Raw genomic sequence first — 25,455 nt, 5'->3', positions numbered from 1 at the left:
ATGTCTTTCCTTTGGCTTGTTTCCTGTTTGGCTTTGGCCAGTGTAGTTTATGGTAAATTCAATTGCTGTCATTTCACTATTGCATGTAATTGTCTAACTGGATTTTTATAGCTACTGACAGATATATTCTATTTGAATCCCTTTTGTGTAATTAGTAAACACAAGAAATAATGTATTTTACATGTTAAATTGCATAAAGTAGAAGTTCATTTTAGGTTGGAAACATTTTAAGTGTTCCTGAATAAATATATTTCAGTGTTTTTTGCTTGTTTTTACTAGGTTGTGGAATTCCCAGTATCTCCCCTGTTATCACTGGCTATGCTAGGATAGTCAATGGTGAAGAGGCAGTTCCAGGATCTTGGCCCTGGCAAGTCTCTCTTCAGGTAACAATCCATATTAAAGGGATATTCGTATCCCATAAAGTGATGGCATATCTAGGATATCCAACCTCTGGGTGCCTCATTAATCCCCTGAGAATGAAGGGGCTAGAAGTAATAGGTTTGGTACCATGTTGTCCAGTAGAGCAAAATCTGACTGTTCTCGGTAAGAGAAACAAAGTAATCTTGTAGATATGATACCTTTCAATGGATAACAAAAATAACTTAAGGTTAGAATAAAGCCTCTTGAGATATGGATGCCCATGTTAAGAGTGTCAAAGATAGTTATACAAATAAGGAAGATGGAACAATACCTCTGCACAGGCCTGTCACCAGCGAGCCAGAAACCTACTGCACACTGATGAGGGGCAAACACCTCGAAACAGCTGTCTGTATATGGTTTTCTAGCTTGGTTTCCTATTCCCAGGCTTGTTAAAAAGTCATACATCGATTTGAAGGAATGCTGCCATCCAATAGATGGCAATGCAGAGGTATTGTTCTATTTTCCTTATTTGCATAAATTACCTAGAGAAGCGTGCATGGCCATATAAGTCTCCTCACTCACCTCTCAGGTGTCTTCTCACACCCTTTCTGGGTGCTCTTCTTAGGAAGAGATGATGCCACTCCCTGACCCCCTCAGCCCCTAGGTGTCTCCAAACATTTCTTGGGTGCGCTCCTTAAGGGGAGACAAGACCCCTCTTGACCTAAAGATAGTTATAAACATGTACTCTCAAATTCTTCTATGATGTTGAGATTTGAAATAGTCTTTTAATATAGTAACCTTCATATGTGCTATGTTGTGTCCGTGGTTAGAAGAATGCTCAGCCACAGGTAATTCTGTCTTTCTTTCTTGAATTGTGTGGCAGTAAGATCTCATCCTCGCTTTACATTTTTGTCCTGTTTCTCCAACATATACCCCTCCAACAGAACATTTACTGCACAGGATCAGGTACACAACATTGGATGTGGAACATGGAAATGTCCCAGGGATCATATAGTTGTTTGTTGGGAATTTGTATCCTGTCCTTGGTCAGTAAATGTGAGAAGGTCTTGAAGCTCCTTATTGAAATGACAATACCCTTTTAATAAAACAAATAATGCTTGAATCTGAAAAGTAATGTTTGAAGTATTTCACTTCTTTGGAAACTCTCCAAAATGTTCACCACTGGAGCTTTCCTTTCCTCATACTCCCCCTTCAAAACCAATGGGCACAAGCAGCTATTATCTTCATTTTAAAGCATAAATCTTAGTTGCACTTATCAATCTACTAGCTAATATACCCGGCTTCACCTGAGTTAATTTGGTACAGGTGTTTGTTTACCTGTTGTTCACATGAAAAACTTTCATGAAGTCGTGGTTACTTCAAAGGAACCAAGGAATAAAATATGTATACACATAGAGGAGCGTTAGATTCTCCTCAGGCTGCATGTACCACTGTCCCTCTGCAGAATGTGCCACCCCCTCCCACTCTACTCATTTTTTACCCTTAAAGGTAACACCCCTTTCATTCAAATTTAACCCCCAGACTGGAGGTTGCAGCCCTTTCTTAGCCTTAAAGGCATGCTCCAACTCTGCAGTCCATGGGCGCTTTCTTATGTACTTTACAGCCTTTCAGCATATGCACACAAAGGTCAGTTAAATGCTGTGCCAAATTCCATGCTTGTACAACACCGGGAAGTTACACTACATAAGGGTTCACTTACTTTTGCACTTAGCATTGAATATTTGAGTATTGACCCCTTTAATTTTCCTATTCAGGACCTAAAGAATGCTCGTGTCAAATTTCACGCTTGTACTACACATCAGGAAGTTACATTACATAGGGGTGCACTTACTTTTGTAATTGGCATTGAATAAACAAGTTGTGACCACTTTACTTTTCCTATTTAGGACCTAAAGAATGCTTGTGCCAAATTTCACGCTTCTATGAAGCTGGGAAGTTGCATTACATGGGGTACCAATACTTTTGCAATTAGAATTGAATAACCGAGTTATGACCACTTTACTTTTCCTATTCAGGACCTAAAGAATGCTCTGCCAAATTTCATTTCAGGAAGTTAGAGAATTAGTGGTGAGTGAATGAGTCAGTGAGTGAGTGAGTGAGCGAGGACTTTCACATATATATATTACCAGTTGGACAAAGGTTCTTACAAGAGTATAACTGCTTCCAGAGGTATCTGGTAGCAACTTCTTCCTCTCTCCCTGTTAGGAACACATGCATGCTTGGCTGCATGTATTCTTCACATAGACTTAACCTGTAATATTTCCTATGTCCTTGCTTTATGTGTTACAGGACCGTACTGGATGGCATTATTGTGGTGGCTCCCTGGTTAATAGCAACTGGGTGGTAACAGCAGCTCACTGCACTGTTGCGTAAGTATGTTTGTTCACTTAAGCCACAGATAGTTTCATTTTTCATAAACATTATCTAATATGGAGGCCCCAAGGACCACTAGAATTGACCTTTGATAAAGGATCATGAAAATGAAGGTCTGAAAGAGCAACATATATTAATTTTATTTTTTTATTTTCACCCAACCTCAATGAACTTCAAAGCCAATTTTTACTATTTTGCTTAGTTTCAAGAATATTCAACTTTTATTGTCATAATTTTGTAACAGTGACACAATGTAGTAATATGGTCTTGTAAAAGAGAAAATAAAAACAAATATTGAAAAATATAAGAAGGTAGCTACAACTCATTTATGAATATTTCCTTTCTAACTCACTGCATTTAAATGATAATTCTAGTAAGAATGTCTTCACACTTAGCCGATTTGTTGCAGAAATTTCTCAGACTGTTTGATTTATTTGGTGAGAACCAGAGGTGTAACTAAATGCTCATGGGCCTAGGTGCAAAAGTTCAGTGCATACACACACAACTTCTCTTCATTGCCGCAGTGCTTCCATACAGTCTTTGAAGATCATAGGCACAAGTCTCAAAATATATGTCTTCCCCTCCTGAAAAAAATGAATAAAACACATCGGAAACATGCATAAGGCCGCCTGCACACGAGCGGAAATCCCGCCGCGGGATTTCCCGCGGGATTTCCGCAGCTGAAAGTTTGCATAGGAGTGCATTAAAATACGCACTCCTATGCAGACGGCCGCGGTTTGGCCGCGCGAAATCTCGCGCGGCAAACAAACCGCGGCATGTTCTAATTTTCTGCGGGGCACGCACTCACCCGGCCGCCGGCTCCGGTCTGCGCATGCGCCGGCTGCGCGGCAGCCGGCACATGAAAGAGCCGGGGCCGCCAGGCGCGGGTGAGTACGCGCTCGTCCCTGCAGGCGCTCGGGTCGGATCGCGCGGCGAGAATTCTCGCTGCCGGATCCGACCCGCTCGTCTGCAGGCGGCTTAGGGTGTGTTCACACATTGTGGAAATGCAGCACATCCGCAGGTTAGAGTTACAATACACTTATAGCAGAAAATCCGCCACATTTTTTCTTCCTCTACATGTGAATGGGATTTACATTAATTCTATTCACTTTCATCGTATACTTTTCCACAGATTTTTTTCTGCATTTCTGCAACGTGTAAACGTACCCTAATACAACTTTTAGAGCACAGCCCCTCTTAATGTCCCTCCTTTACACTACAGACATGATAGTGCCCTCACACCATAATAACTTCCCTACTGTACCCACCACAAAATATTACCTCCTTTGTGCCCCCATACAGTAAAAATTCTCCCTTTAGACCCCCACAAAGTAATATTCCCCCTTAGTGTCTAATAGTCAGTGTCTCCCCAGAAAGTAAAAATGCTCCCTTAGTGCCCTACAGTTATAGTGCTTTTCTTTGTGCCCTCTATAAAGTAAAGCTGCCCCTTAGTGTGCCACAATTATAGTGTCATTCTTTGTGCCTCTCACAAAGTAACAATGTTACTTTAGTGCATATCACAAAGTAAAAATGCTTCACAGAATAGACATAAAATATTAACCTACATACGTCATATTAAGGCCTCATGCCTACGGCTGGGGCTCCGCTAGCGGAATATCGCAGCAGAATCCGCCACGGCGCCCCCCAAAACCCTCATACTCACCTCCCGGATCCACCGCGTTATTCCTGTCCCTCGAGCTACAGCGGACTTATAGAGTGACGGCTGGCTTCCATTGACTACAATGGAAGTCGGCTGCACATATTCCCATGGCAATTAGAGCATGCCGCGGTTCCTTTCACGTGGTGGAATTCCGCAGCATGAACATTGAGCTATTAGGTTCAATAGAACCTAATAGCTGCAGAATAACGCTGTGGATTTCTACCACGTAAAACACGGCAGAAATCCGGCCGTGGGCATTAGCCCTAATTGGGGGGACGGAGCGCAGTCGGCCATAAACAAACAAGACACACGTGTCCCAAGCTATTTGTCCTAGATAGTAAATCTTTTCATGTGTCAAAGGGTAATGGGAAAGATGAAGGTGGACTGAATAGCCAATGCACTGGATCATTTATTTGATTTGTGTTTCTGACTAACTGAGAAGATATTATGGTGCTTTGCAGATGGTGACAGCTCCTTCAATTTCAGAATTATGGCTTAAAAAGATGAATGTATTTGCGTAGGTTTTTGCACGCGTAAAACTCACACCCGCAAAATGTGACAAAGTGAACCCATTGATTTCAATAGGTTCATTCTCATGAGCATGTCTCTCACCCACAAGTTAGCAGGATAGGACCTGCCCTATCCTTCTGCGTGTTACACAAAAATCCGCCGTAGAAGTCTATGGCGGGTTTAAAAGATCAAGGTGAAGCGTGTGACCATTGCCGTGAGCGTTTTTGTGCATACGTTCATCTGTGGAAGCCTTCAGAGCATATCCCATGTATTAATGTGAATTTACCTTATAAAGCTTTATTTTATAACACAATATAAAAATTTCTGCTATCTGTAGTACAACTGACCGTGTTGTTCTTGGAGAACATGACAGAAGTTCATCTGCTGAACCAATCCAATCTCTGGCAGTTTCTAAAGTGAGTTCATTTTTGCTACACTATATGAGTACCAGGTTGCAGACATCACAATCTAATACAATTTCTATATTTGTAGGGGATGAATTTTGAGATTCATTGTCTGAATTGGGCTATGTGCACAATTGTGTCATGGTTTCTGTAAATGGGCTTTTCCCCACTAGCGTTTTTTTAACACTGTGATATCGCTGCATTTAGTTTTTACTGCAAATGTCAATGGGACTTTCTAATGTTAAAATCGCTTCGCACAAAAATCGTAGAAGCGTAAACTTGTGATTTTTGAGCAATGCAATTTTAACATTAGCAAGACCCATTGACATTTGCAGTAAAAACAAATGCAGCGATATCACAGCAGTAAAAAAACGCTAGTGGGTAAAAGCCCTATAACAGATACCCCAGACATCACTGGCACCAAACAAACTGCATTAAGTTACAATGGGGTTTGTTAGGTTCTGTTGTAGAGTTTGCTGTCTTCTCTAGAAACATAATTCTGCATGCAGTGCTGTTCTTCCTGTCAGATCTAACAGAATTTGAGATGAAGGCTCCTTAAGCAAGTGGGAACAATGACTTAAGGCCCATTTAAACACAACGATTCTCACTCAAAATTCGCTCAAAAGCCGTCTTCTGAGCGATAATTGTTGTGATAAATGTGCCCATCTTTCACTGTTTGGCCAAACGACGGTTTTCAGTTCTGCCCTAAAAACCGTTGTTCAGCAGAACAGCTGATAAGCAGGACCGCACGCTGTGTCTGCTGTCCATGGTGCTGAATTCTCCACGGGGAGCCTATGGCTAAACAATGGAGCTAATTACAGAGGTCCCAAAAGCTCACTTGCATGCAAATGAAGCGAATGCAGTACTAATAGCAATTAGTGCCTATTAGTACTTTATGCAAAACAATCACTGATCTTTCAATCTTTTGAAAGATATCTGTGTGTGTAAATGGAACTTAAGCTATTTACTATAATATTTGACTTAAAGGGAACCTGTCACTTTAACATGCAGTCCACTCTGCACACATCTTGCTATAGAGTAGGAGATGCTGACAGATTGATGTATAGTTTTGTGGAAAGAGCTTAAGTAAAACTTGTGCCTTATTCATTTAAACCCATGGCTGGAGGTCCAGTGGGTGGGCCTAATCAGTGATTGACAGATACTTCTGATGCAGACATACAATGCTAGCTGTCAATCCCCAATACCACCCATTAGACCAGTAACCATAGAATGAAAAGAAATTAACATAAATTAAGTACAAGTTTTACTTGAAGGAACTTGTCACGGTTCATGCTGCCTGACCCATGGGCAGCATGAACCTGGGACATGCATGCCTATTGCCTCCATCTATGTGGTATTCTGAAATGCTACAGCATTTCAGAATAAACATATTTTAAAATTTGGCTTGGGCTGTGCCAGACTCTCCCCATACACTGCATGTTGACTGACAGCTCGCTCCTTATATACAAGCAGGGAGAGTGCTGTCAGTCAACATCCTGCAGGTGGGGAGCAGCTAGCACAGCCTGCCTCTTTGACTCTGAGCCCACTTCTGAGCCAAACTATAAAAAGTGTTCTTATTCTGAAATGCCTCAGTGTTTCAGCATAACACATCGATGGGGGCAATGGGCATATCTGTCCATGCTTTGGGCAGTATGAATACAGTGACAGGTTCCCTTTGATCTTATCCCTCAAAGCTATATATCAATCTGCTTAGCTCCTCCTGCTCTCCAATATGAGGCCTGCTGTTTGCACAACTAACAGATTCCATTTAACCCCTTAGTGACCACCCCATAGACTTTTTTTACGTCCTGGTTTAGTGGGCTTTAATCCCCAGGGCAGCAAAAACGCGCTCACTCTGGGGATTACAGCTCCGTGGACTGTGAATATGACAGCTCCATGATGTCAGTTACAGGAAGTAGCCGACAACCTAAAGCTGTCATGGGGAGCGGCGGGAAGCGTATAATGGTGTAAATAAAAGCAAATAAAAGTTAAAGATTCAGCTCCCCTAATACATAGTAACATAGTATGTAACGCCGAATGAAGACAATGTCCATCTAGTTCAGCCTAATAATCCTCCTGTGTTGTTGATCCAGAGGAAGGCAAAAAACCCCAAGAGCAGAAGCCAATTAGCCCTTTTAGGGAAAAATTCCTTCCCGACTCCCTAATGGCAATCAGACTAATCCCTTGATCAACCTCAAATAGTTCCTACCTGCCTGTATACCCGGATTAACAATTAACCTAAGATTCATATCCTGTAATATCCTTCCACTCTACCGTAGAAAGATATCAAGTCCCCTTTTAAACTCCTCTATGGATTTTGCCATCACCACATCCTCAGGCAAAGCGTTCCAAAGTCTCACTGCTCTTACACTAAGGAATAGAGATGAGCGAGCGTACTCGGATAAGCACTACTCGCTCGAGTAATTGGCTTTATCCGAGTACCGCTATGCTCGGGGCTAAAGATTCGGGTGCCGGCACGGAGCGGGCAGCTGCAGGGGAGAGCGGGGAGGAACGGAGGTAAGATCTTTCTCTCCTTCTCTCCCGCCCGCTCTCCCCTGCTCCCCGCTGCGACTCACCTGTCAGCCGCAGCGGCACCCGAATCTTTAGCCCCGAGCACAGCGATACTCGGATAAAGCACATTACTCGAGCGAGTAGTGCTTATCCGAGTACGCTCGCTCATCTCTAGTAAGGAACCCTTTTCTGTGTTGGTGATGAAACCTGCTTTCTTCTAGATGTAGCGGATGCCCTCTTGTTACCGTCGCAGTCCTGGGTATAAGCAGATCGTGGGAGAGATCCTTGTATTGTCCCCTCATGTATTTATACATAGTTATTTGATCACTCATCACTCTTTTTTCCAGGGTAAATAATCCCAATTTGGATAGTCTCTCTGGGTATTCCAGTCCCTTTATTCCATGTATTACCATATATTCCGGCGAATAAGACGACCTTTTAGCACCGAAAAATCTGCTCTGCAGTCTTATACGCCGGCTATACCAAAAAAAAAAAAGTACTCACCTCCCCCAGCGTTCTGCGGCGCTTCTGCAGGCAGTCGCTCCTTCCTTGTCCCCGACAGATCATTACTTTCTGGATGTGGGGCTTGCAATCCCCGCCTCCAGAAAGCTAATGCTGTGATTGGGTAACTCACGCGCCATCAGCCAATCACAGCCATTCAATGACATCATTGAATGGCTGTGATTGGCTGACGCAACATGGTGTCAGCCATTCACAGCTATTCAATGTTGAATGGCTGTGATTGGCTGATGCCCCGTGAGTTATCCAATCACAGCCATTCAATGATGTCATTGAATGGCTGTGATTGGCTGACAGCGCGTGAGTTAGCCAATCACAGTATTAGCTTTCTGGAGGCGGGGATTTCAAGCCCCGCTTCCAGAAAGAAATGCTCTGTCGGGGACAAGGAGGGAGCGACAGCCTGCAGAAGCGCCGCAGAACGCCGGGGAAGGTGAGTACTGATTTTTTTTTTTGACACTTTTTTTTTTTGGTATACCATATTCCAGGCGTATAAGGCGACAGTTGGGGGTTGTCTTATACGCCCAGTCGCCTTATACGCCGGAATATATGGTAGTTTAGTTGCCCTTCTTTGAACCCCCTCAAGCACTGTAACATCTTTCCTGAGCACCGATGTCCAGAACTGTACGCAGTATTCCATGTGCAGCCTGAGTGGGAGGATAATGTTCTCGTCCTTCGCCTCTATACCTCAGGTGTTTTTGCAGCACCTGACTGGCATTGATTTCTCCAGCTTAATCTATAATCCACTAGTACCCCCAGGTCTTTTTCCATATCACTTTTGCAGCCCCTCTATCAGGTCGTTGATAAATATATTGAACAGAATGGGGCCCAATACTGAACCCTGTGGCACCCCGCTAGCGATGGTGGGCCAATCAGAATATGCACCATTTATTACCACCCTCTGCTTTCTATATCTGAGACAGTTCTTTACCCAGATACACACATTTTCCCCCAGACCGAGCTGTCTGATTTTATATATCAACCTATTATGTGGCACGTTGTTAAATGCTTTAGAGAAGTCCAGATATATGAGATCAATAGATTCTCCCAGATTGGATCCATGAGGGGAGCTGAAAGTACTCACTCCCATCCTCAGTGATGTCCTACAACCTTCTGGTACTTCCAAGACCTGACATCATCTTTTGCGCATACGCGCCAAACGTCATACGTGGGGTGCATGCCAATAAGGGCTCGCGCCTCGGGAAATTTAAAACCACTCTGCTCCTGGCTACCACGTGTAGCCGAGAGCAAAGAGATATCACCAGGAGCTGCTGTATGCAGTTCCCGGTCCCATGATCACTGTTATCCAATACATAACAGCGATCATTTAAAGTAAAAAAAAAATGTAAAAAAAAGTTTAATTTTCATCTCTCTTCATGGATCATATTCTTGAGGGGAAATGAAATTATGTACTTAAGTTCCCCGGATTTATCCATCAACCTTACCCTGGCTTCTGCGCATGTGCCCATTGCCAAAATGGTGGACTCATGCGCAAAAGCCGCGGATTGCTGGAGTAAATTAAAATCTCCCTGCTCCTGGCTACTAAATGTAGGCGAGAGCCTGGAGATCTCACAGGAGGCCGTGGTACATGGCTTTTGGTCATGTAATTGCTGTTATCCAATGGATAACGGCGATCACGTAAAAATAAAAAAAAGCTAAAGTTTCACCTGCCGTCTCTAAGATCCGAACTGTGAGGGGAGGTAAAATAACTTATCTAAGGCCTCCGACGATGTCCTCCGACGGGATCCTTATCCGCGAACCTTTTCCTTAGCTTCAGCGCACTTGCCCGTTGCCAGAATTAGGGCCCAGGAAATTTAAATCTCCTTCTCCTGGCTACTAGGGGTAGCCGGAAGCCTGGAGCACTGACCGAGGGCTGCGGTGATCAGTGTCTGGTCACGTGATCGCCATTATCCAACAAATAATGGCAATCACGTAAAAGTTTAAAAAAATGAAGCAGTTAAAGTATAATGCTTTTTTCAGTTTGGGCCCCGTTGTGCATATAGACTTTAGATTAGGGCCACAATGGGTATGTTTCTGAACACCAAATAAACAGGGGTATCTATTTGGGGGTGAAAGTCTTCATTCTTATGGGTGCTGTACAAAAAAACTAGAGTTTTTAAAATGACACAATTGCCAAAAAAAAAAGAAAATTTAAATTTTTTTCCTTCGACTTTGCTTCAATTTATTCAAAAACTGTGGGGTCAAAATACGCAGTACGCTCCTAGATTAATTCCTTAAGGGGTCAAGTTTTCAAAATGGGGTCATTTGTTGGGTTCTTCTGTCGTTTTGGCCGCTCAAGGGCTCTACCACTGTGCTATGGGGCCTAAATCACCTTCAAGCATTATGTCTGTTCTGAAAGCCACCGGCAGCTCCTTTTGGTTTGGGCCCCGTTGTGCATACAGACATAAGATTAAGGCCATAACAGCTATGTTTCTGAATACAGGGCAAACAGGGTTATCCATTTTCATGTGTACTATAGAAAAAAGTTCTGTCTTTAAAATTATATATTTGCACATATTTGAGATAATGCAGTTGAAAATGTGAAAAGATGATAATTTATTTCCCAATTTTCCCAATTTTGGCTTTTAATAAATATACACAAATTCTACCAGTCTATTTTTACTACCTAAATGAAGTACAATATGTGGCGGAAAAAACAATGTCAGAATCACTTGGATATGCAAAACCTTTACAGAGTTATTCTATGTTAAAATGACACATGTCAGATTTCCAAAATTTGGCCTGCTCATTAAGGAGCAAACAGGCTTGGTCACTAAGGGGTAAAAGTTTTTGATTAAGAATAAACTATAACAATTTGGTACCATGTTAAAGCGACTCTCCAATCCTGGAGAGTCACTTTAAGGGTGCATTCACACGAACGTATATTGGCTCGGTTTTCACGCCGAGCTGATATATGTCGTCCTCATCTGCAGGGGGGGGGGCTGGAAGAGCCAGGAGCAGGAACTGAGCTCCCGCCCCCTCTCTGCCTCCTCTCCGCCCCTCTGCACTATTTGCAATGGGGAGAGGCGGGCCAGGGGTGAGGCTAATTCTGCACCACTTAGCCCCGCCCCCACCCCGCCTCCTTTCATTGCAAATATTGCAGAGGGGCGGAGAGGAGGCAGAGAGGGGGCGGGAGCTCGGTTCCTGCTCCTGGCTCTTCCATGCTCCCCCCCTGCACACAAGGACAACGTATATCGGCTCGGCATGAAAACCGAGCCGATATATGCTCGTCTGAATGCAGCCTAAGATGGCCAAACCGCTTCTCTGATTCCCTGAAGCACACTCTACATTAGCCTGTATCAGTAGTCGAAGACACTACATGATGGCCTATTCTCCTCAATTAAGAGTAGTGTGTAGTGTCTTAGACTATTGATGCATACTAATGCACAGCGTACAACAGGCAGTCAGAAAAGCTGATGTGGCCAACTTTATTTCTGGACCGTAGGATCGCTTTAACTAATTAGTACATAACAGATGTGAATTCTAAATAATTTTCTCTTTTTAAGGTGTTTACTCACCCAAATTGGGACTCTCAATCCATCAATAATGACATTTCCTTAGTAAAACTTGCAACTCCGGCAGTTTTTGGCAGCACTGTATCCCCAGTGTGTTTAGCTAATCCTGGTGAAGTATATGATGATGGACGCAACTGTGTTACAAGTGGATGGGGAAAGACAAAGTGGTTTGGTGAGACATGGGAGTTATGATCAGAATTTGTGATGGTTGCTAATACTAAGGGTGGTTTCAGACAAGCGTAGGCACAACAACAATGGCATGGAGCGTAGTTGTGCCTGAATGAGGGGAATTTCTTCCCCTTCACCGGCATTTCAAACTCTCACCAGAGCGCAAGAGTTTGTGCAGCGTTCCAACGGAGACCTAGACATGAGGCCCACACTCCACTCCACACTCAACTGTTGAAGATGATGACAGACCCAGACATATTTTACTCACTGATATTTATAGGGTCTAACATACCACCTGACTAGACAGATATTGATACTTTTCCAGGCCACATTTAGAAATTAACCTCTCACATGCTGCAGCTGTGCAATACACATAACAAGAGACTAGACAGTTTGCACAGTGCATCTACACAAAAGACACGACAGGTATGACATTTATGGAGGGGCCAGAAATATAGACTTCGGGCCACTACATTTGAAAATAACCACGGGAAGACAGCTGCTGCCAGATCTTTCCCGCACTCCATCTGAAACTGCCCTAACACTGTGTCGCGGCAAAAATATATGGCCGTCTAGGGAAAGCGGAGTGTACCTTGTGAATGACGTCATATGACCCATGCTACGGCGATAGCCTTATGAGGGACAGCAGAGTGTACCCTGTGACTGAAGTCTAGGTGACCCGTGCAGTAGGGCTGCCACACCTAGAGTTCAGTACGTCATATGACGGAGGAATTAAATGACAGAGCCCACACAGTTATGGATTCATCAAAGAATTCCCAACAAATCGATGTCGGGCATCTTTATTTATAGTCCCCTTACAATGGGGTGTCGCAACATCATTGGACAATTAACTATGCAGTTTATTGGTTAGTTTCCAATCCAACATTTGTCATAGGTCAACTTAACCCTTCATTTGCATACCTTCCAGAATCTTCCAAGTCAGCAGTGAATAACCTCTTGATGGAGTGCTGAGGGGCCCAAGTAGCTCGAAGTTCTTATCTTATCAACACACATGTATTCCCTGTACTTTAGCAAAGCATGTGGTCGGCCATTTTGTGTAGTCCTTTTCATGACTCTGTGGCGTAATATTAAATATTACTTATATACCCACATTTACATACATATAGGCACACATACATACATGTGCACCTTCATATATACATACACATACATATGCACATATATATATATATACATACATGTATATCCATATATATACACATCCACATATTTCTAGTTTATGAACATTATTCTCTAGTCTTAGTGTGAGGCGTCAACCCCTCCCTTAGTATCTTGTTATTCCTAGGGCCCCTTCAGCTAACATGTGGAAGCTTCTTGATATTCTTATCTCATCTAGAAATATGTCCCTAGTTTGTGAAGTAACTTCTCCTGGTATATTTCAATGGCGTCTCTAATTGCGCAGTTTTAATTCATATAACAATTATAATACCTTAATTTCCATTACATCTCCTCCTCTTATATGATTTGAAACTGGGCAATGCAATCTTCCTGCGGTGGCTTCTTAACGTCCTCCTCTTCACAGTTAGTAAAATATATATATTCACAGAACACATTATATTCTATGTTGCTATTATCTTATGCTTTTGTCAAAGATGACTCCTGTGATAACAGGTGTCTCATTACCAGTTCCTGGTCTCGTAGGTAGTTATAGTGAATCACTTTTTAACATACCAGAGAGCATTACCTGGACCTTGGTTACTTGCTCCTTAAGAGAACAGCGACGCACATGATTTATTCTTACATCATGTATATACTCACCCAATATGCTACTTGATATGTCAACTCCTAAAGCTTCACACACTATACTCTAACTCCTAGAGTTTAAATTTCTAAGAAACACAACACTTTATTATCTTCCCGATCAGCCCTATTACTGCTACTCTTAATATTTCAATATATGTTAACTCAAAGACACATATACAATTTTATTATCATGACACAAATGTGTATTCTTCATTGTTTCCACTGTTTTGAGATCATCTCTGCTGTCCTACTATGTTATACCACGCAAATATCTCACTCTCCTTCCCGATCCCAAACTAAACTATCCTACAGGGGCAGGTTGCCTTACCTAACACTGGGAGAAGGGCATAAACGCCTTGGGCTCTCTTCAGGAGTCCACACCCTTTACCCATACAAGGTAACACCCCGTAGGGCATCCCCTCGCTGGAACCTATGGCAGCTATGCTATCCCTGGGTAGGAGAAGGAGCGTGCGTGTGTCTTCATGAGACAAGCAGAAGCGGAACACAATATTGTGAAGAGGTGTTTAGGAAACACATTTCAAAGTACAGTCCATCTTTGTTCAGCTGTCCATAACTCATGCAGAATGCAGTCTTTGTAAGCGAACAGTACTTGCTGCTTTGCTCTGTGGTTCAATAGCTTCATAGATCAGGTAAGCTAGTATGATAGACATCATGGAGATTTCTCCTTAGAGGTGATACTGGAGGGACAACAATTCCACAATGTTAGAAGAACACATATAAATATTAGACTTTTTAAAGTTTATATTTGTCTGTTTCCCAGTCTCAATCTGTGATTCATAATTTGTGTTTTTCATCAATCTGATAACATTTCTTCACAAATGCTCATTATTGGTCATTAAGTTAGACTGAGTATACATATATCTCTGAACCTACATTCTATAGCATTAACACTCTAATATTTAAGCAATTAGGCTGAGCAGCTAAGCTGGCATTTTAAAATTCTTAACACATTTTATCACAATCCAAACATTAAACACTGAGGAGAATAAATGGATGGCATCCACTGGGCCTGTAGATTTACTGCCTGAGCCTCATTTGCTCTGGCCTGAGATCATATCAGTAAAGTTCAGTACTCCCACTGCAATACCTATTGCTCCCAGTAGGGTGTCATACCATTACCCCTTCCCCATTATTATTATAAGGATAAGTATTACATTTATTTTTCATAGGATACAATGATACATGATTACTCTCCTGCCCCGGTCACTCTCTGGCAGTGACCAGCGTGAACCCAGTTTGTTTTCCCTTCAGGCTTCGCTGAAGTGGCTGTTATCATCAGAACATGTTTCCAATATCCTGGCTCCAGAACATGTGTTGTATACACGGAGTCAGGATCTGGAAGGGAAGCAAACACTGGTTTATGCATCAAATATAAATGTTTCTACAGGGCCTGGACATATCCAGAGAAAGTACCATACTGTATGAAAGCCGTTATTTCTATTGTCTCTGGAATCCCATACCCACAGAATTACCTCGTTCAACAATTCGGTTGCTACCTTTGTAGTGGCAAAACGATACCTGATTGGACAGGCCTTAACGTATACAGATAAGCTGTCAACACAGATATGGCATAATATACAAATTTGCAACCTTTAGAAGTGGGTAGAGCGGCCCAGGTGTGCCTCTGTGCTGTCTTCACTACTCTCCCTATGTATGTAAAGCACAGGTCATATGCTCCTGGGTATACCTGGCAGCGACCGTGCTGAATCCAGGAACAATCCAATGTTGAGACACAAGGTTTCACATCAGTCTTTGACTGGTGTGTCTCTCTGTGTGCACAATGGGCCATCATTGAGTAGAGGGCATGAGAGAGACATAAGCAGTGGTCTCTTCACACAGACCGGCGTCCGTCTGGCTTGCCCCTGCCTTCGTCCAGCAGCTCAGTTATTAAGCTCACTGGAGGGGCCGGGGTTACAGGTTTGGACGTTGACTTAACCCTCTTACCCTAGGTCTTGCCACAGCTGCCTTGGCAGCAGCGCCCACACGTGCGTTTCCTTTTGCTTCTATTCTGTCCTCCTCTAGTATCCCTAGCTATGTAAGCAACATAAGAGCCTGCATGTTAGGCCGTAGTTTGTGTATATGTCTGCCTTACCCTCTGCCGCTCTGCACACTTCTGTCAGGGCCTTCACTTCCGCCTCCTGTGCTGACAGATGAGGTGGGAATGGTTCTGCTCTTGTTACCTCATTCTGTGTGACTGCTACATACCGCTGTACCTGCCATGTTCCTGGTATCCTCAGCCATCTACAAAACAAAACTTAAAATCTGAGTTAGCCATCAGTTCATCATTATACATATTCAAACCCCTCAGTTTCTTGTGACAGGAAGGTAATGCGGTCAGGTGACAGGAGTGCATCCTATTACTGTAACAAAAAAAAAACTAAAATATTCTCAGTCTTTCTCCCCCCTTCTAAATCCAGCGGAAGACCGAAGTGCGGTATAGCGCCCAACCCAGCCACATGGCTTCTGCCGGATTTAGAAGTACACCACAAAACAAAATATGGGGGTAGAAGTAACTGTACACATGTTATAAGTAAATACCATAATACTGCCCTGATACATATACTGGGCATGTCCTTGACATAAAAATGTGTTAATCCTATATATTTATTTATCTCTCCGCCAATTAGGAATGCCAGACAAAACCAAGACTCTGACCGTAATATACCTGTGAGGACTGTATAGCACTTGAAATAAGCAGAACTAATACATATATGTCCAATATATATCATACACAGCCTGAGCTGTACATTTTCTATGTATGTTATAATTATTTAGTACTCATCGTCACAATATTCTTTAGCACAGGTGAAATACTAATTTACCAAGGGTGTTACATGCATCATTCTGTCTGGTCAGCTAAAACTAAGAGTCTATATTGTAATGCTGACATTGTGTTCTTACCAAAACCGTCACTTCCCAGCAGTGGCCACCTACTGGTTGTGAGAGAGGCAGAAAACAAAATATATAAACCATGTACAAATACTATAGAGATATGCAGTTATTAAATGTAAAGGGAAATTCTATCAACAGCTCAGATAACAACAAAACATGTAATACTGCATTCTGAACATATTATGTGTGGGGGCAGCGGTTGGTGGTCTTCGTATGCAGATGTCTCACCAGTACAGCAGGGTAACAAGTCAGTAATATTAACCTTTGATGCTGGACCGTAAGCTGTCTATACAGCGACCTATATCTTCGCCCAATCTTTCTCAGCTGTGTTATAGTCTCTCTTTTCCTGGATGTCTAGTGTCTGAGCATAAAGTTGCTTGCGGAGATTGTCATCGTCAAAGTTAACTTGTATAAACTCTGTACACTGTCCCAGTCCAGTAATTGTCTGCGTATGCGAAGATGTTCCGTCATCTGTCACTACTGTGTCTGTATAGTCTAAGTTATCGACACTCTTATAAGTCAATCTATTGCAATCAGCGCATCTGACAGGGGTGCTTATTGTCTCCTGGATTATCTGCCTAGTGAGCGTTTGAACACATACTTCCCCTTCCCCCTCATTTCCCAGTGAGCCTTCCATGATCCACCTGGGTATTACTAAGCCTCAGGTGTATCCTGCATAATCATGTACAAATGTCATCACATAGGTGGATGCTTCCCCCCCCCCCCTTTGTCTATGCACAGCCGTCTGGGGCTGATACCACCCCAGTGCCGTCACGACGGGTCACTAGGCGAAAAAATCCACCTCCGTCTGGTACCCTATGGGGCTGATACCACCCCAAAGTGACCAAGATGGGTGATGATATAAAGCTTAATATAATGGCTCACTTCATCGTCCTACCCAGGTTGCGCATACCCAGGTCACGGTGGTGAATAAGTTGAATCTCACCTACCTCAGTACCAAAAGAAAACTTATAACTCAGAGAAACAACAACATTTTAGCCGGCCGGCATCTATACAATGGCATCTGTGCCATACATGTATATACTTACGGGAAATGGGGGCAACTCAACTGCTACTGCTGTTCATACATCAGTGACTTAAGGGCAATACAGTACATTGAGTCATTGTCCAATTCACGTCTCTGACAGTGACATTGGATTACACATATACACTTATAATGCTGGGGAATTTGTCAGCTGCTGAAGACCTACAGGCACCTCACAGCAATCTATCAAATATGTGTTGTTAACAAAAATCATAAAAACTCCACTAGGAATGCAATTAATTAAATTAAATTAATTAATTAAGTAATAATGTAAAATATATATATATATTCTCCCCAAGTTGCGGTAACAGCAATAAACTCTTATCTATACATATTCTGTCTCTAAGAAGTCAATTGGCAGTCTGCCAAAATTAGTGTAATCTGCTACAGACGGGTTGCGGTAAGTTAACTCATTGCATCTGACAAGAACGCACTCGTCAACAGTAAGTTATTTGAATAACAGCGTCTTTAAACTAATTTAACTGCACTGTATCTTACGTTGTGTCACATATAACAGTCAAGTCAGTCTTGTCATCTGGGTCTTTATATAGCGTGCACGTGACATGTACATATATATCTGCAGGCTGTTCCCTTCTGTATTGTCAGTCTATGTAATGCTTAAAAGGTCTTATTCCCTCAGTCAAGGGAGTCTCTGTACACACAAAACTTTGTCATCACATATAGAATAGTCATTAACACATTTAGACATACCATAAAAGTGTCAGTCTAAGACCTTGCAGCCAGCGACAGTCAATACAGAAAAAGTTACACAAATAAATCTGACAGACTCAGGAGGAGCACAGAGGAGGGAACAGATAAGCACATTTAAAGCAGCAACATGCACTAGTACACTAAACAGCGCATCACGTCACACACCAAACCACAGACCAGGAAGCAGAGCTCAGGAGACAGGCAGTAACACAATGGGTTACTTACCGCGGTCTCTCTGTGTCCTGGTCTCCACCTCCGGAACGTCCGTGGCTAGGGGTGCTGTTGTGAGGCCCGCTTCATTCTCCACCAAAAATGTTGCGGCAAAAATATATGGCCGTCTAGGGAAAGCGGAGTGTACCTTGTGAATGACGTCATATGACCCATGCTACGGCGATAGCCTTATGAGGGACAGCAGAGTGTACCCTGTGACTGAAGTCTAGGTGACCCGTGCAGTAGGGCTGCCACACCTAGAGTTCAGTACGTCATATGACGGAGGAATTAAATGACAGAGCCCACACAGTTATGGATTCATCAAAGAATTCCCAACAAATCGATGTCGGGCATCTTTATTTATAGTCCCCTTACAATGGGGTGTCGCAACATCATTGGACAATTAACTATGCAGTTTATTGGTTAGTTTCCAATCCAACATTTGTCATAGGTCAACTTAACCCTTCATTTGCATACCTTCCAGAATCTTCCAAGTCAGCAGTGAATAACCTCTTGATGGAGTGCTGAGGGGCCCAAGTAGCTCGAAGTTCTTATCTTATCAACACACATGTATTCCCTGTACTTTAGCAAAGCATGTGGTCGGCCATTTTGTGTAGTCCTTTTCATGACTCTGTGGCGTAATATTAAATATTACTTATATACCCACATTTACATACATATAGGCACACATACATACATGTGCACCTTCATATATACATACACATACATATGCACATATATATATATATATACATACATGTATATCCATATATATACACATCCACATATTTCTAGTTTATGAACATTATTCTCTAGTCTTAGTGTGAGGCGTCAACCCCTCCCTTAGTATCTTGTTATTCCTAGGGCCCCTTCAGCTAACATGTGGAAGCTTCTTGATATTCTTATCTCATCTAGAAATATGTCCCTAGTTTGTGAAGTAACTTCTCCTGGTATATTTCAATGGCGTCTCTAATTGCGCAGTTTTAATTCATATAACAATTATAATACCTTAATTTCCATTACAACTGCTACTAAGAGTCTAAGGGCTCATACTCACAAATTTATAGTCGGTCTGTGTGCCGTCCGTGTATTTTATAGATGCGACATGTTCCCATTTAGTTAGTTATCGTGCAGATTGATGGTCCACATGTAAAAAAAATATATTTTGGTCAATATCATAGACTGGAATCAAACATGCAATGTCCACTGCCTTTGAGCATTGCACAGCACACAGACATGTGTCCATCTGCTGTGCAAACTGAGTTGTGTCCAAGAATGTTGGGTGCAACTTGCATACGCAAGTGTGCGTGAGCCATAAATTGCAATTGCCCTATATGACTTCCCTTAACTTAGCCCGGAACACACATCATCATAGGGATCACATATGCAGTTAGTTTCTGTGGCAGTCTTTGATGTAGTTTTTAGAGCTAAACAGAGGAGTGGGCACAAAGGAGAGGTGCCTAAGTTTTTTCCTTCATACTTGCCAAATCATGCCATGCTTAATGGAAATTTTTTTCCCTTAGGTTACTAAATTAGCATTGTTTTTATAACATAGAACCTGCTCTATTGGTAATTAAAACAGAAGTCCAAGTATTCAGATTTCCTCATCTACAGAATGCACCAGATAAGCACCTCTAATCACATGCAACACCAAAAATGTCAACATGGTTGTGACACACAATCAAAATTTCCACATTTACAAAACTATACAACTGTCATACCGATCACCCTTTAAATATAGAATATCCGATGTGTGAATACAGATTAGACAATAAGTATATGGGATTCATTAGGAATCTTTTTCTTTCATTTTATAAGGATTTACATTTACTGTAGAGGTAAATCAATGTTTAAAATGAATTCATTAATGAATGATTTTCAAATGCAGATATTTAATTGTATTACAAAGCGAAATATATATTGTGTAAATTGTGAATATTTTGTTTTCTGAACAGCATTGAGCACCCCCAGCAAGCTGCAGCAAACTGCCCTGCCTGTATTGTCCAATGAACAATGCAAGAATTACTGGGGCAGTAACATCAGTGATGTCATGGTCTGCGCTGGAGCTGCTGGGTCATCTTCCTGCATGGTTTGTATTATCAGATGGATGAATCCTTGTTATTTTTAGGTTATTATGGCAAAAACATACATTTCTTTGCCACGCATCGAAAAGTTGAGATAAGAGAATGAAGATTTATATTTCAGTTTTAAAGATGATGGGACACATTTATTACTGGTGTTATGCCAGACTTCTGGAGTAAGTTTGACTGCTGCAAATCAAGTTAGACAAATTTGCTTTAGATTTGTGCCAAAAAGAACAGATGTTCCCCTCTCACTCCACTTTACAGAAGTGTCTACAAATGTGGGTGTGGCTTGCTGCTTGACAGGGATTTAGAGAAATTTATAATATGCAACTTGACATACAAAGTGACTCTACATCTCTAGACATATTTAAAGATGTGATAAATGTATCAAATTGTACAACATTTGATACATTTATCATATTTCTAAACTGAAGAAAGAAAGAAAAACAGCCAATACTGGCAGCCAAAAATTCCCCTAATGATAAACAGCCCCCAATGTCTTTAAAGTAATGTATTTAATAATAGTTTCATTCATTAGATGTATTCAGTTAGAAGATAAATAATATAATTTTAAAATATTGCAGCTTTTTTTTTTACTTATGAAAACTTCTTGAATGGCGGCCATATTGGAAGCACACATCTCCTTCTTCTACTGCCTGTATAGACAATACAGAAGGATGTGTGTTTGGATTAAGATAGCTAAAAGAAATCACTGTTAACAGAAAAATGTTATAGACTATTAGGGTACTTTTACATGGGCCAAATGTTGTGGGAAAAATCACTCAAATCAGTGATTTTAAATGATAATTGTCCCACATCAACATGGGACCCAACAGAGTACTGAGCGAGAAATCGCTAATTAGTCACTAATCACTTTGTTTCCTCTCACTGAAGCTAAATGACTAGTAAGAGACTTTTTGCTCAGTGTAAACAAGCAGCTGTTCATCTTTGTTCACAGTGAATGGAGGTGGGTGGCTGGGAGAGATCTCCAGTGCGCTCTGCCCCCATTCAATGAACGACTATTACTCCTGTGAGAAAGCACAGAAGCAATAGTCATTAGGGTGATTGTGGGGTGCTTCTGTGCCTGACAGTCGTCTCATGTAAAAATTCCCTTCCTCTGTTTCCTGAAAGAAATGACAGAGACCAGGCATGGATAGAGGAGATGAATACAGAGTCTTATGTGTGTTTATACATGTTCTATTGGCAATAAATATGGTGACTGGGCAGGCAATGGAAGTTAGACAATGAGGCATTTCTGTGTCATCCTGCTGGAAAATGCCTTTGGGAAGCCCTGCCTTGAGAAGAACACATGTGGCTGCAGAATGTCCTGAACATATCGCTGAGCCGTCATTGTCCCTCACACCACCACTAGGGGTGACTGACTGTCATATGCGATTGCTCACCAGACCATCACAGCAGCAGTGGGGGCAGTGTGCTGCTCCACAGCAAAGGCAGGATGGAGGCACTCACACCTAGGTCTACATACACAAACTTGGCCATCGTCAGTGCCCAAACTAAACCTGTGTTCGTGACTGGAAAATAACCCTGTTCCACTCCATAGCAGTCCAGTTTTGTCATTCACAACACTGCTGCAAACAGAGATGATGGTGGGTGTCTATCAAAGGCTGTACACATAATGGACTTCGTGAACAAATGTCCTTTAGCCAAGCACCTGGAAATGGTTCAAACAGACACAGAGGTCTGTAATCATCGCACCACCTATGGCATGCCACCTATGGCATGTAACCATCGCGTCTCTGGATGACAGACAACAAAACAGGTCGTAGTTAATTGCGGGCATTCTGAGACCGGTCACCGTGTGTGCATGCCCTCACACATCCACTGGTCCTAACACCTCCTGACAGTCTGCTCAGAACCGCCCAGTTGGCGAGCAATTCATTGATATAACCATCCAGCGTTTCTCATTTCAATAATGCTCCCCTTTAAAATCTCTTTGATTGTGTCACAGAGGCATGTCTAGTGGTCAGCAAGCTCTACACAAGTGGAAAAAGAGGTTTACTTCACCCAAGTAGCCTCCAAGAGTTTTTTTATAGGCCAAAGGTGGAACCACTTTTAGGGCCTCAGATGGCAAGACTGCTCATCTAATCACATCACCACTCTAATCATTTGCATATCTGCTTGAGATTATTGAATGCTACGGTTTGCAGCAAAACAGCAATGCCTGATATATTTTTTTGACAGAGTGTACTTTATTTTTTTTAAGTAGTACAGTAAAGCAGAACAAAAGAAAAACACGTACATTTAATATAGCTGTAAGCATACTGCCCCACAAAATAAAGTTAAAAATTAAATTTTTGACTCTCTGTGTAGGATCTGAAAACAAGACCCCCCCTAAAAAATCATACAATTACTTTTTTTCCATTCCATTCCACTTAGAAATACTTAACACTTTTTAAGTAAGTTATATGGTACATTAAATGGTAGCATTGAAAACTACAACTCGATATGCAACTCGACAATGTTTTCTTAGAGATGGGGGAACCAAAAACAGTCCAATTCTGGCACTGTTTTTTTTTCACTGATGGCATTCACCAAGCGGGATTAACAATTTTTTTGCTGCAACAACTGAGAAAAAGGTGTTTTTTAAACTTTTAATTTTTTTTATAATTTAATTTATTTTTTTAATAATAATTTAAAATCTTTGTTACCTATTTTTAAGTCCCCACAGGCATATCCTAATAGGCAAACATCCATTGCAGCACTGGGGGCCTTCAGAAGGCCCCAGGCTGCCATGAAACCTGGACTGCATCCTGCGATCTCATCGCATGGGGGCATTCAAAACATCTCAATCCCAATTGGGATATTTAAATGCCACGGTTAGAACTGACAATAGCGTTTAAATGGTTAACAGTTGTGTAAAGCGTATGGTGCACCTTGTGAAGGGGTTAATGAAGACTATTTAGAAACTTGCTTAATTTTGCATTTAGGAAGCAAATGAACAATAAAAAAAATAGTGCAAAGGTGTCCATATCCTTTTTATTGAAAAGTTGAACAGATCAAACATATTTGAATACATATTTATTATTTATAAATGTGAAGTGATTGATATATTTTAATGAAATCAATGTTATTATATTTTTTCCAACACAGGGTGATTCTGGAGGACCCCTTGTGTGCCAAAGCAATGGTGCTTGGACACTAGTTGGTATTGTGTCTTGGGGAAGCAGCACATGCTCAACATCCTCTCCAGCTGTGTATGCCCGTGTCACTGAGCTCCGTAACTGGATGGACCAGATTATTGATTCCAATTAATTGAACAAAGTTCAATAAATTCCTTAACATTTTTTTCTTGTTTACACTCCATAACTATTTCTTTCTGAAGTGGTTCTCAAAAAGTTAATCTGCAAATGTTTCTATAGATGTACATTAGATAAATAATATCAATATGATTAGATGGTAAAGACAGACATTTTTCAGTGGCTTGGGAGACATAGTGTGTGGTTCTTGAGCCATTGCCTGGGACTTCTCAGCTGTTGGCAACTGCAGATACTATTGTGCTCTAGTGATATGATGAATGGTCCCTGCTGACTTTCAGGGATAAAAGTGCTGTATCAGGGAGCCAGGTAAGTATAAAAAATACCTCCCCAGACTGCAAGAAACCTGCTCTATGATTACCATAACTTAGATTAAAGCGCTCATATCTGGTGACACATTCCCTTTAGTCCTCTGGTACTGACTTTTAAGCAGATCACTCGTGTTAGGGCTTATTCAGATGGGAAGAGTTCTCATCTGTGTGCTGTCCATGTGTGCAGCTGACAGCACACAGACCCATGATGGTCAGTAGGGCTATTCAAACATGATTTTTTGTTTAACACAAGCAGTTGTGCATACACACACACACACACACACACACATTGTAATGATTATCTGCTAAATATTTGATACTGTTACAAGTGTTGCTCGTCTTGATTGGCTGGGGGATAAAATTGCCCTGATTATATCAAAATTGAATTGGATGAGTTTGATCCAATTTTTGGTGAAAATCCCTAGAAAATTGAATTTCCCAAAATGTTTCCTGAAGAGGTCAGCATGCAGCCATTTAGCAGACAGGGTGCTTTGAAGATGTCACCAAATGTGTCCTCCATCTTGCATATGGGCAGCAGTTTAAAGTCCACGCCCACATCACATGACCTAGTCATATATAACATAGTCACAATGTAACCAGCTTCCATGTAACAGTTGAGCACAAGACAGAGAAGCTGTATCATGTTTATATGCCTATATAAGACGTGGTCTGTTGTTAGGGCCAGATATTCTACAGAGGATATAATGCTGCTGGTGTGAGAACTTGTATAGTGGGGTCATATTTCAGGGACCAGAGAAAGAAGCTGAATCACATTTATATGCCTATTAGAGATGAGCGAGCACCAAAATGCTCGGGTGCTCGTTACTCGGGACGAAATTTTCGCAATGCTCGAGGGTTCGTTTCGAATAACGAACCCCATTGAAGTCAATGGGCGACCCGAGCATTTTTGTATTTCGCCGATGCTCGCTAAGGTTTCCATGTGTGAAAATCTGGGCAATTCAAGAAAGTGATGGGAACGACACAGCAACGGATAGGGCAGGCGAGGGGCTACATGTTGGGCTGCATCTCAAGTTCACAGGTCCCACTATTAAGCCACAATACCGGCAAGAGTGGGCCCCCCCCCCCTCCCAACAACTTTTACTT

At 41.9% G+C, this 25,455-nt stretch overlaps 1 protein-coding gene across 1 annotated transcript; it reads left to right on the top strand.

Annotated features, from left to right (window-relative positions):
* Positions 1-24,053, top strand: LOC136581934 (chymotrypsin B-like). Its single transcript, XM_066582627.1, has 7 exons — positions 1-52; positions 280-383; positions 2,671-2,750; positions 5,262-5,340; positions 11,862-12,042; positions 20,637-20,770; positions 23,877-24,053. The coding sequence occupies exons 1-7, from the start codon at positions 1-3 to the stop codon at positions 24,036-24,038; spliced, it is 792 nt and encodes a 263-aa protein (XP_066438724.1). The 3' UTR covers positions 24,039-24,053.
* Positions 24,054-25,455: the final 1,402 nt, after the last annotated feature.

This window comes from Eleutherodactylus coqui, chromosome 11, assembly GCF_035609145.1.
Source record: "Eleutherodactylus coqui strain aEleCoq1 chromosome 11, aEleCoq1.hap1, whole genome shotgun sequence".
In the NCBI taxonomy this organism is placed as follows: domain Eukaryota; kingdom Metazoa; phylum Chordata; class Amphibia; order Anura; family Eleutherodactylidae; genus Eleutherodactylus; species Eleutherodactylus coqui.
Note: the sequence above shows the minus strand (reverse complement) of the source record. Positions and strands in the feature narration are given on the sequence as shown.